Source organism: Cynoglossus semilaevis, chromosome 6, assembly GCF_000523025.1.
Source record: "Cynoglossus semilaevis isolate Cse_v1.0 chromosome 6, Cse_v1.0, whole genome shotgun sequence".
In the NCBI taxonomy this organism is placed as follows: domain Eukaryota; kingdom Metazoa; phylum Chordata; class Actinopteri; order Pleuronectiformes; family Cynoglossidae; genus Cynoglossus; species Cynoglossus semilaevis.
In genome coordinates, this window is record NC_024312.1 from 113,337 (window position 1) to 125,209 (window position 11,873).

The window sequence follows — 11,873 nt, forward strand, 5'->3', positions numbered from 1 at the left end:
AAAAAAAAAGTTGCACTAATGAGTCAAGAATTAAAAATAAATGTCGAGTCTCTTACCCAGCAACTGCCACTGTGAGTACTTCTGCAGGACCTGAATGACTTCGCCTCCGTATTTCTCCAGTTTGTCCTCCGTCACACCATCAATCTGCAGGAGAACTCCAGGGTCAGAGGAAAGCTTCTCTGTCATTGGAGGGAAAAACGAGAACAGAACAGGTGAGAAGATTCCAAACTGTGGTCTTTTATAAAAACTGTTTTGTTTTTTTTTTAAAGATTTTCACACAGTACCAGCGATCTTCTTCAGGGTGGCAGTGGAGAAGATGTTGAAATAGTGAAGGCCGAAGGCTTTGCCGAGCTGCTTGCACAGATCCGTCAGCTCCTTCAAACACTCCTCAACCTTCTCCTCTCTCTGGGACACGTTCTTGGCCACGGCAGCCTTCTGTTTACGGACACTGGAGGCGCTCTCCGTCTCGTAAAACTCCACCTGCAAATGCGGACTCTTTTTTTAGTGGACTCTTGAAGCACGTTTTGACCCGGTCGTACAGTAAGTACCGTAATCACTGTATGAAACGTCACCTGCATGTGTCCAGACAGCACGTTCATGGCTTTGGCTCCAGCTGAGATGTAGGCCACGGCCTGACTGTTGATGGTGATGTACAGGTCCTCAACCAGGATGTTATCAAGAACCAGCTTCTTAAAGAGACGGTCAGCGTTGTGTCTGGAGTAGGCTCCGCCCATCCCAAACAACCCTGTCTGAATCTTTGCTGTTTTTGACCCTGGCAAAACAAAACATACCTTTCACTGACTGCGTGATTCTTATAAAAAAGCTCGTGCAATAATAAAGGATTAGTGCAAATTACTATTATTAACAATTACAAAAAAGGGGCCTGTTTATTACACACTTTACGACTGTACTTTTGAAACAGCTCCTAACAAAATAACTCACGGTGCAACAGTTGCAAACCAAAAAGCATTGTTGGAAAAAAAAAAAACAAGTATTAGGTTGAAGTGAGTATTACCAAGAAAGATATCCACCAGCATGTTGAGGGTCAGTCTGGTCTGCTGAGCGCTCCTATTAAACCTCCCACCGACTTTCTCACACTTGTCCTGGACGAACCTCACAATGTTCTTCACATCTTCTGTCACGTCTCTGATCTTGTATTGCTACGAAAAGGAAAATACAAGTTGATCGAAAAACAACATACATACATATACAGAGACACATACACACGACTTATATATTAAAATGTATAATTTCACGTTTGTTATTTTCACACTGACCGCCGCTAGAGGGCGCTCTAGGCTTACGTATCAGTATCTGTTAGTCCTGTACCACTAAAAGTTTACGTTTGTTAATTTTACACTGAGAGTCGCTAGAGGGCGCTCTAGGCTTATGTACCAGTATATGCTAATAAGTACTACTGTAATTTTTTTTTGTCTTTTTGTCATGGTGCGACAAATAGTCCGGAAAGATACCGTACATACATACATACATAAATATATAAAAACATGTTGTTCCTACGTTGGGTTTGGAGCAGTTGTCGCAGCTGACGTCAGGGTGGTCTTTGCAGAAACTTCTCCTGAACTTGAGTTCTCCAAAGTAAGCCAGCAGCTGAATTCTCCTGCACTCCATCATGTTCTCGCAGAAGTGCACCATGCTGTGGAGGTTGTTGTAATGAGTGGATTTGGTGTGTTGGTCCCCTTCTCTGTCCACTGTGGAGAAAAGAAAAAAAAAAGATTTGAGAAATAGCACAGGTTACAGAAGGTTCTCTGTGTACATCAAACAGAGGCGGACCACGACGACTGAGAATATCCACAAATATGTAGCAAAATCAAAAAACAACTTCAACAGTGAAGGGAGGTAACATTTCCGGTTAAATGACTCAATTTAACTACATATACTGTGGTTCTAAATTTGGCCACAAACCCATCAATGTTTCAAGATAAGGCAGGAACATCAGAGGTGGGTGGAGGTCAAAGTACAGAGTCCAAGATACAAATCCACCACAGTGATTTTACAACAATGCTAACACCACAAAAACAAAATTCAGGCTTCAAAAAAAAAAAAAAAAAAACAAAAAAAAAAAAAAAAAAAAACCACGTACTGCCTATGATCCTCTTGATGCGGTGGACGTCACTGTAGGAGTAGAAGAGGATGCAGTGAGAGATCTCTCCATCCCTGCCGGCTCGGCCCGACTCCTGGTAGTAACCCTCCACTGATTTCGGCAGACTGGCGTGGATCACGTAGCGCACATCAGGCTTGTCAATGCCCATGCCGAAGGCTATGGTGGCGCAGATGACCTGGGAAATAAAGAGGGAAGAGGGAGAAGTATAAAAACACCATCTATAATTACTGATAATGAGTAATTAAGTGGTGACCTTACCTGACAGCCGTCCTGATTGATCCACTTACTCTGCACATACTCTCTGTCACTGTCTTTCAGCCCAGCGTGATAGGACAACGCTAATATTCCCGCTCTCTGCAGACTCTCTGCCATGGCATCGCAGTCGTTACGGGACAGACAGTAAACTATTCCAGAATCTCCTGTAACGCAAAAGAAGCTTAAGAAAAAAACAGCAGGGCTCATGGATGACACACGAATTGTACCAAAAAAAATTAAAAAAATCACTTCAGATTTTGATTATTGATGGATTGTTGATGCTGAGATCGCGTCAGAGAATTCAAACTAACTTACGTGGGTAGTACTTCTTGATCCAGTTGGTGCAGTCCTCGTCCACCTTTTTGGGTTTCTTGGGCAACACAGAATACTTCAAGTTTGTCCGGTTAAAACTCATGGTAAACCTGAAGGAAATGTGGGAATAAAAGAAGAACGGTTCAGTTCTGTGACCAAGAATCAGACATAATACTAGACTAATGTATTATCTGAGACTTACACTTGTGGCTTGGACATATTTAGCTGGTTGAGAATATCTTTCTGGACACGAGGAGTGGCCGTGGCGGTCAGCGCCATCATCGGCACACTGGGGAACTTGTGGCGAAGTTCATGCAACTTCTTGTAGTCTGGACGGAAGTCGTGGCCCCACTGAAAAGATTTGAAAGGTAATTTACCATAACCGTAGTAAATATGCAGACATAAATGAGGTATTTCCAACAAGATCAGATAGAAGCTCACCTGACTGACACAGTGAGCCTCGTCTATGACAAACCGCACCAACAGGCCGCGCTCGTACAGGTTTTGAAGTGCTGAGATCAGCCTGTTACTAGCACTCAACTAGGAGAGAGGAAATGGTCATTTAGAAAAACAAAAACAACATGTTTTTAACTCCAATTAAAGTTGAATTAACGTGTGGTTCGCCACCTTCTCCGGTGTGACATAGAGCAGTTTAAAATTGGGGTCTTTTCTGGAGAGCTGCATGTAAATCCTTGCTGCTTCGCTGTCACTTTTATCACCAGACAAACTTGTTGCTGGAATCTAAAAAAGCAAAACATTCAAATCAACACAAGGTGAAAAAAAAAAACCCACACAACATGTTTGGATGGAATTAAAACACTTACTGCCAACGTGGTGAGTTTCTGGACCTGGTCCACGATGAGAGATTTCAGCGGCGAGACGACCACGGTGACGCCTGAGGACAGACAGGCTGGCAGCTGATAACACAGACTCTTCCCACCGCCTGTAAAATGCATCAAGGACAGAGGTTTTGGACAACATACGGGATTTTATTTTTTCTTCTAATGTGTATCAACCAACCTGTGGGCATCAAAACAAACGTGTCTTCTCCCAGCAGCGTAGCATTGATGGCCTCCAGCTGATTGAACCTGAACTGATGAAGACCGAAGCGCTTGTGGAAGATATTCATCATCTCCTGCGAGTGAGGGAAGTTGAAGGCTCGGAACCGATCGTGGGCTGGGTTTCTGTAGTTGGGCTCTACAGAGGCAAACGCCATGGAGTAACGCAACGTAACGCAAAACCCTAAAGTACAATACATACTTTAAGAGTATTAATACACAATGGTGGACTTACCAGGGGAGGAGATCTGTGGTTTGGGGGCAGACACAGGAGTTGTTGGTTTGTTCTCCCACGCAGACTTGCGCGGCCCTCCATCTTTCCTCGCACTAGACACAGAGATGGAGTTTCGCGCCGACGCAGACGACGAGGGAGGAGCTTCGTCAAAATAGCCCGGGATATCGGAGTCGTTAAAGTCGTCTATGTCGAAGTCATCAAAGTCAAAGTCATCCAGTCCTGGCTCTGGTTCTTGTAGAACCGCAGTAGTAGTTGGAGAGTTCGAATCCCTTTTGGGCGAGTAAAAAAGCGCCGAACTGTTCACAGGTTTAGAGGTTTCCTTTGAGAAGTTAAAGGACGGCGTAGCAGAGACGTGATCAGACGGACTCTGGATATTGTTCTCCAGGTGCTGTTTCCCAGTTCTTGTTGTAGTGTGAAAAGGCTCTGGATCGATGAGACTGTCGGAGTGGTCCGAGTCATAATCCAGGGAGATTACTGAAGACCTCTGAGGGTGAAGGGGTTTTTTGGAGGCCGTGGGAAAAAGGCTGCTGTGAGACAAGATACTGGAAGCATCACATCTGTGTTTAACGCTGGGTTCAGAAATCACAGTGCTGTCTGGCTGCTGCTTCCTGAACAAAGCATCACCTCCCTTGGCAATAATCCTCTTCCTGAAAAGAAAAGAAGAGATTAGAGGTTTTATGAAAGTATTTTGAAAGCAAGTAAAAATAGCTTTAGGTAAATGTACAGACCGTAGAGCCCTCTTCATCAAAAGCTCACTTCCACAAGTCAGGCCTATTAGTTCATGATCAGGAATGGAATCAACCAGACAACAAATGGACTCCATGACATTGAAAAGCTCATCATCTGGGACAAAAGACAAAGACTCAAAGGTGAGGACATTTGAACTGATTTAGGACAAACATTCTTGGATAAATCTGAAAAAAGGTTTAATACACATACATGTCTTCACTTCAGAACGTGGAGCAGAGGTTTCAGCCACGCTGTTGGTGGGTCCCTTGGAAAACACTTTACTATTTCCACTTACAGCTTCAACTGGCTTGGATCTGTTAATTAAATTAAAATGCATTAAAAAATTACCTTTGGATCAGATCTAACATTTTGGGAACCACTGGCAAATTGAAAATTGTTAAATAACACTTGAAGGCTGGTTGATGGATGGATGGATGGATAGATTTAGGCTTTAAATTCTGACAATCTTCATTTTTTTCTTTTTTTGTTAGCCAGCAAAATAAACAATCTCCCTGGACAAATATGACACTTGTTTTTCTCTTTGAGAAAGAAAGAGAAATAGAAATAAATGACCTTGTCTTCACAAAAGATGATTCAGGGGTGATGCCATCAGATACTGGCGAGGGCGGAATGTAATCCAGGTCATCTTCGGTCTCCGACAGGTTGTCAAGCTCTATTACTGTGGACTCTGTCTTTTCTTTGTGCTCTAAAGAAATGTAAAAAAGCGTTACATAAAACCCAGCAATATTGAATACATTTGCTGCAGCAAGTCTAGTATCTTACCTCTGGGTTCTTTAGAAGGTTCAGACACAAGGTTGAAGCCCTCGTCTTCACTTTCATTGACAACAGATTTCACCTTAGCAACGGAACGTCTTCGTCTTGTGGGCAAAACCGGGGAGTCTCCCAGTAAATCCTCAGGATCCAGGTCAAAGCTAGGTCCTGGTGAAGCAGCATTTTTATCCTCGTTGACTTCGAGTTGACACAAATCCTCCGAGTCACTTTTAGATGTAGTGTTCTTAGAAGAGGTGACCAGCCTTCCCCTCGCTGTCACTTCTGTTTTTTCGTCCACAGCTTTCGACACCTGCGTGGTGCTGTTGCCAGATTTTTCCGAACCAAACGAGTCATTCTTTGTTTTGGCAGGGATTTCAAAGTCATCAAAATCATCCCAGTTGTCTATTGGGAATCCAACAGATGAATCCAGATCAACAGAGGTGTTTTTCCCACCACTGACCTGGCTGTCAGTCGGTGGCGCTGTTGTGACTTTAATATCAGGGACTGGTGAAGCACATGGGGCTGTGGTGGCTGCTGGACTGATTGAGTTTGACTTGTCTTTTGAACTCATAGAGAAGTAGTTGTTGATTTTGGACTTTTCAGGTCCCTCAATCTTGTTTGAAAAAAGAGGTTTAGTCACTAAACTGCTCTTTAGGGCATTAACATTCCTGTTTGCCAAAACACCTGAGCTGATTACCTTGCTAGGAACCTCTACTTTTGTTAAACCTGACGAGGTCTTCTTTTTAAAGGAAAATGTCCTAAAAAAAACACAAGCATAGCCACAAAGTTAATAAACGTGCCCGGCAATTAAATGAGTAATGTGGGTCAGCCGGTAAAAGAAGGAAATATATATTAAACAGTTCAACTCAAACGATTTGAACTCGCAGCCAAATAACATCAAAGTCATTAGCAAACAACAGCAAAGGAGCAAAAAATAAATAAATAAATAAACAAAACGAATTCATGTCACGCTAAAGCAAATTATCGGAAAGAAAAACAATTGCAAATGTAAAGCAAGAATGTGACGTTACAAAATGTGTAGTTATGTATTTGGGAACAACTAGAGGGCAATGAATCAACTCTGCTAAACAGATTTGGCAGCGGAGATGCTAAATAGTAGCCGATGAGTAAATATCACTACGTTCTGATTTAACGTCATTGTTCGACTCAAACTTACCCAGGTTTTGGTTTGGACAGAGACAGTTTGCTGTTTGAAGCAGTGCTATGTCTCGCCAGCTGCTCCTTCAGGTTGTTTTGTGGACATTGTTGTTGTTAGCGGAGCGCAGCTAACGACTGTTAGCCACTGCTATTTTCTTCAGCGACACGGAATTCAGTGGATTGCAGAAGACTCCCAATCTTAGTACGATTGATAACACGTGCGCCCCCAAACACAAACAGTGGTAAGTACTTCGTGTGATGCCATTTACCCACCAAGAGTGTCTACTTCTCTATCACTGCGCGAGGTACATATAAAAAAGACATGGTTTAGCGCCCGTTCTCTATGCCGACCGCTGATTGGCTGTATCTGAGCCGACGCACTAGGATCTGGGAAATGTAGTTCCGACTCCATTGTTCTTCTTCGTCTTGTTCATTGTCGTCTTCTACTTATTCTACTTGTCTTCTTTGTATTATTATTATTTTGTATTATTATTATTCGTTTTCTTATTCTACTGCAACTTCTACTTCTTATTTAATTTCTACTTCCTTTTCTCTTCTTGCCAGTTGTCTTCTATTTCTTTTTCTACTTCTCTTTGTTCAACTTCAATTACTACAACTACTTCTACTGCTCTTCTTCTTCTCCATCTCCTTTTCTTTCTTGTCAGTTTCAAAAACCATTGCTCGTAGAATACCAAACAATGTAATTGACTAAAAAAATAACAGAAAGTAGTTTATGAATAGCGTAAAGTTAGCAAAACAAAAAGTTTTGTTGATAAAGTGATTCACAAACAAATGTATGTTATACTTTTATTATTATGCTTTTATTTTAAAATTATAGCCCATCATTGTTAGAAACACTTCACATTATTGTGACAAATAGAAAAAGTGATTTGTAAAATGTTGATTGATTGATTAGTTGATTGATTGATTGTACTACTGATATGGCTTTAAACCCCAGCTGTGTCCAAAGACTGACTTTGGCTTCACTCTCAGCCTTGGAACACTAGTGTCTCTTTATACTGTAGAGGTCAAACCACGGGGAAAGATGCACAGGCAGCGAGTCCACACATGTTCTTCCCACGTTCAATCAGAAAATATCTGTAAAAGGTAAACAAAAACAATCAATGTCGGACTTTGTTCTGGAAAAGTTTGGAAAGAATGCCTTGATGTGGAGACTTACCCGTTCATCCCCCAGTGAGAGGACCATGAGTTCTTTACTATCCAGTAGGAGGTGCCGTTCTCTTGTCCGTAACCGACGGCCAGCACTGCGTGGTTCACCTTGTCTGTGGTGTTGTGGCATTCAGTGCTAAAAAGCAGAAGAGTGAAAAGAAGGTGTACAGGGTTTAAAGATATTGAGAGATTAGTTTTGCCTCAACATCACACCGTGTCTGACCTGGTGTACACGCCCTGGTCGTAAGACATGAAGTCAGAGGTCACCTCAAAGGCGAAGCTGACTGGATTCCGTGTGGCCACAGAGTCCTCCAACCCTGCTTCGTCATACTGGAGAATAACCAAACAACACTCTCAGATAATAACATTATTAAAACCTAAACTGTGATCTTTGCGGTGATTTCTTCACTCACGGCTGTTATGTTCATCACTTCTTTTACGAAAGCAGCAGCGTGTTCCGGCTGATACACACACGAGCCTTCCTGTAAACAACAACAACAACAAAACAGAACAATTCAAAACAAAATAATTACATCATATTTCAGACGGTGTTGTGTCATTGAGGTTAAAACAGCGGATCGCAGACTCACATAAGCTCTGTATGGATAGTCTGCCTCAGTCATCAGTCCTTTGTTGTACATGATGTATTCAAAGGCTTGACTGGGGAGACCACTGTGAGGGACGGACAGGACAGGGCAGCCATTTTACATATCAGCAGTATTTTTTATTATTTGACATTTTTGGTATTATATTTGAATATTTGTCTCTCACCCGTTACATCCGTGGTTGTTGAAGTCCTGAGCACAGTCCACCAGCTGCTGTTCTGACTGAATAATTACAAATGTGGGTCACAGAGGGCATTATGATGGCAGTCAGTGGTTAATGTATAATTTGTCCATCTGTGATCTTTTATTTATTTATTTATTTATTTTAATACAGTACCAGTGGTACTAGTTTTCCAGTGGCGATGGCAGTGACAGACTCCAAACAACCAGTTGTGGAAAAAGTCCAGCAGCTGCCGCAGTTTCCCTTTGGTTCAATAGGAAAAAACACAAGTCAATACAACACTTGAATGTTTTATTTTTATATATATACTGTATATATATTCTGTTTTACCTCTGCAGGTGCGACTTTAAAATATATAATTTCACATTTGTTATTTTCACACTGACAGCCGCTAGAGGGCACTCTAGGCTCGTGTACCAGTATCTGCTACCCCTGTACCACTAAAAATGTATACGTTTATAAATTTCACACTGACAGCCGCTAGAGGGCACTGGTGTGATTTAGACTCCGGAGCGTGTTTGTTTTGACATATGATGCACAGGCAGCGCCCCGAAATTTTATAAAAATTCTATTGAATATTAAAACCACAGGATGAAAACATGAGTTTTTGGCACTCTTTCTTGTAGCACTGATTACAAGCACTGAGTCCTCTAGGGGGCGTGTTGAAATGTGTAAAATAACATGCTAAATTGGATGTTTGTGGTATAAACCCTCTAGGTGGCGTGTTGAAATGTTTAAAATATGCTAAATTGGATGTTTGTGGTATAAATCCTCTAGGGGGCGTGTAGAAATGTGTAAAATAACGTGCTAAATTGGATGTTTGTGGTATAAAAGAATTAGAAAACAAAAACTTTACAGCAATCCTATTAATCTCCACCTGATTTTTCACGTCCGTCACGTAGTTTCCTTTCTTCCTCCAGTCAACAGAATCTGGTAGAAGCTTGTTGCTGCTCCTGTAGTTTCCTCTGGTTGCAGAGCAGTTCTGCACGAGGAAAAAAAAGAAGAAAAAAATCGCTCCTGCATCTCTGACAAAAATCCAAACGAACAACCTTGTTGACATTTTTACCTGTGGCTCAGACCAGAGATACGTCTTTTTGAATTCCCCAAAAGTCATGTCGGAAAACTGGTTCAGACTCACTGCAGAAATATGAGATCAACTCATGTCAGTTAGATCATTTTTGAATTGAAAAAAAAAAAGAGAGAGACTCAAACCTAAACCCTGTTACTTGTAAAAGAGTGGTTTCCTTCATTGTGTTTCTCGATCCTCCTCTTATTCTCCGTGAATATCTGCAGTCTCTTGTAGTACTCCTCTTCGTTGTACACTCTGTTGTACTGCAAAAGGAAGGATCGGTTTAGACTGTCATTTGTTGATAATTGTGTAATTTTTTACTTTATTTGTGTCCTATCACTAATATATAAATTACTCATAAATGCATGGATATGTTTGGTCAGTATTTTAAGATATTACCGTGCAATAACGAATTCTACATTTTTGAAAATCAGCCTTTAGTTTTAATTAATGTAAATTATCACAGTATTAAAACACGATTTTATATAAACAAATAATAATTTAAAAAAAAAGACGACGAGGCGCTGATCACATTGTTGACAGTTCATGATCACAAGTAAACGGTGCTGTGATTTCTAGGTAACTTCCTGTTACACACACGGTACACGCGCGCGCGCACACACACACACTGAGAGAGTATAGAACGTGATCAAATGTACGCACCTGCGTCATCCAGGACTTGAATTGAGACTCGTCTGAAAACAATATAAAAGTTAGAAATGACGCACATTTTTAAATAGAACAACAAACGCGCGTTGCACGCGGAAAACGAGGTGCAGAATGTGAAAGTGAAACCGTATTTTTTTTTTTTTTTTTTTTTTTGCACATTAACACAGAAAACCTGAGGGACGATCTTACCTTTTTCAGACAGGTGTAAGGCTGGAGCTGCAGCTAGCAACGCGCAGAGAAAAATAATCGTTATCATCCTGATCGTAAAAGTTGAACAAAACGAGGCAGAAGTTGAAAGTGAAGTGAAACTTCAGCTGCTGAGGCCAAACAAATGAAGAGGAAACAGTAGCTACAGAAACCAATCCATTCGCTCTGCCTCCGTGCAGGGCCGGTTCTAGCCTGCTGTACCCGAGGGGGCTCAGGAATATAAGGTGTGCGGTCGGCCGATATTATCGGACATCCTTATTAATAATAAGTTTGAATTTATATTCTCACTACATCAAAAAAATATTGAGACCTTTTATACAATATATTCAGTGCAACCAATCATGATGTTTTAATATTTTGTCCACTAGAGGGCAGGCCACTCAGTTTGCTGCATCAAAAATTTGTAATTTTTTTGTGGTATTTATGAAGTTTGTCCACTGTTGTCCAAATTGTTTCCAGCCCAGGTTGTAGCACGGTGGTTGGTAGATGATCACCGATACATCGACACAAATACTGACATTTACACATTGTACAAATATAAAAAAAGTTTTTTATGGTAAAAAATATTTACAATTTAGAAAATGTAAGGTACATTTTTTAATAAGCAGGAGTAAATACAGCCAATACAACCAAGACAGAACATATGAATATTTGTTTACGTGCTGCCTATACTAGAGCATAGTATTATTCTGAAGGTTAGCCATAAAAAACATTTAACATTTCCTTCCAGGTACTGATGTATAGTGCATTTTAAGGAATACATGTTTTTTTATTATTATTATTTAAGGTCATATCGTGCAATGCTATGTAGACTGTTATGTATTGACAGGTTATTTTTGTTAAAGTAAAATTTGCCTTTCCATGTTGTGACCAATACCAAGATGACCGTGATGTCAGCTGACCGATGATCTACAAAAACACTTGAGACAAAATGCCCCTGAGATCAAATGGATTTATTAGCAAGAGGTAACTGGGAAACAAATTTGAATTATTATTTTTTTTCTCTTTATCGTCAAACCTTCCGTTGTCTTTTTGAATTTATTATTTATTTCTTACAAAATGGGGAATAGTTTAAGGTGTCGGGTTGAACAAGAGGGTTGAAAGATAATTTTCATACCACCGGGTATTGCTAACAGCAAAATGTTTATTTGTTAATATACCTTATAAGATTATGTGCATGTATAAGTGTATACAGTATAAGTATATAGTATTATTCTGTCTGTGAATGTGTTGCATGCCTGCCACAAGAGCTTTAAAAGTGTACTGTACATACATAGTAAAAATACAAATATTCACAGAATAAGCACTACGTTACTATATTCCTGCTAACAG

The 11,873-nt window shown here is 40.6% G+C and overlaps 2 protein-coding genes across 2 annotated transcripts in view; both read right to left on the minus strand.

Moving 5' to 3' along the window:
• Positions 1-6,733, minus strand: part of blm (BLM RecQ like helicase) — an 8,040-nt gene extending 1,307 nt beyond the window's left edge. The window contains exons 1-20 of the mRNA XM_025056415.1: positions 6,660-6,733; positions 6,180-6,240; positions 5,495-6,095; positions 5,285-5,417; positions 4,922-5,025; positions 4,711-4,825; positions 3,983-4,629; positions 3,710-3,886; positions 3,514-3,632; positions 3,317-3,430; positions 3,131-3,229; positions 2,892-3,040; positions 2,693-2,799; positions 2,381-2,541; positions 2,102-2,297; positions 1,519-1,709; positions 1,016-1,160; positions 573-772; positions 285-480; positions 57-179 (exon numbers count right to left, since the gene is read on the minus strand). Coding sequence (XP_024912183.1) covers positions 57-179; positions 285-480; positions 573-772; positions 1,016-1,160; positions 1,519-1,709; positions 2,102-2,297; positions 2,381-2,541; positions 2,693-2,799; positions 2,892-3,040; positions 3,131-3,229; positions 3,317-3,430; positions 3,514-3,632; positions 3,710-3,886; positions 3,983-4,629; positions 4,711-4,825; positions 4,922-5,025; positions 5,285-5,417; positions 5,495-6,053 — 3,535 coding nt within the window. The 5' untranslated portion in view covers positions 6,054-6,095; positions 6,180-6,240; positions 6,660-6,733. The remainder of the gene's footprint in view (positions 1-56; positions 180-284; positions 481-572; positions 773-1,015; positions 1,161-1,518; positions 1,710-2,101; positions 2,298-2,380; positions 2,542-2,692; positions 2,800-2,891; positions 3,041-3,130; positions 3,230-3,316; positions 3,431-3,513; positions 3,633-3,709; positions 3,887-3,982; positions 4,630-4,710; positions 4,826-4,921; positions 5,026-5,284; positions 5,418-5,494; positions 6,096-6,179; positions 6,241-6,659) is intronic.
• Positions 6,734-7,439: 706 nt separating this feature from the next.
• On the minus strand, positions 7,440-10,694 carry ctsh (cathepsin H). Its single transcript, XM_008310988.3, has 12 exons — positions 10,524-10,694; positions 10,329-10,360; positions 9,823-9,928; positions 9,663-9,733; positions 9,474-9,578; positions 8,753-8,839; positions 8,582-8,637; positions 8,401-8,482; positions 8,224-8,292; positions 8,034-8,140; positions 7,821-7,946; positions 7,440-7,738 (listed from the first exon to the last, which is right to left on the minus strand). Exons 1-12 carry the CDS (start codon positions 10,588-10,590, stop codon positions 7,669-7,671), a joined length of 978 nt encoding a protein of 325 aa, XP_008309210.1. The 5' UTR covers positions 10,591-10,694; the 3' UTR covers positions 7,440-7,668.
• Between the last annotated feature and the right edge of the window lie 1,179 nt (positions 10,695-11,873).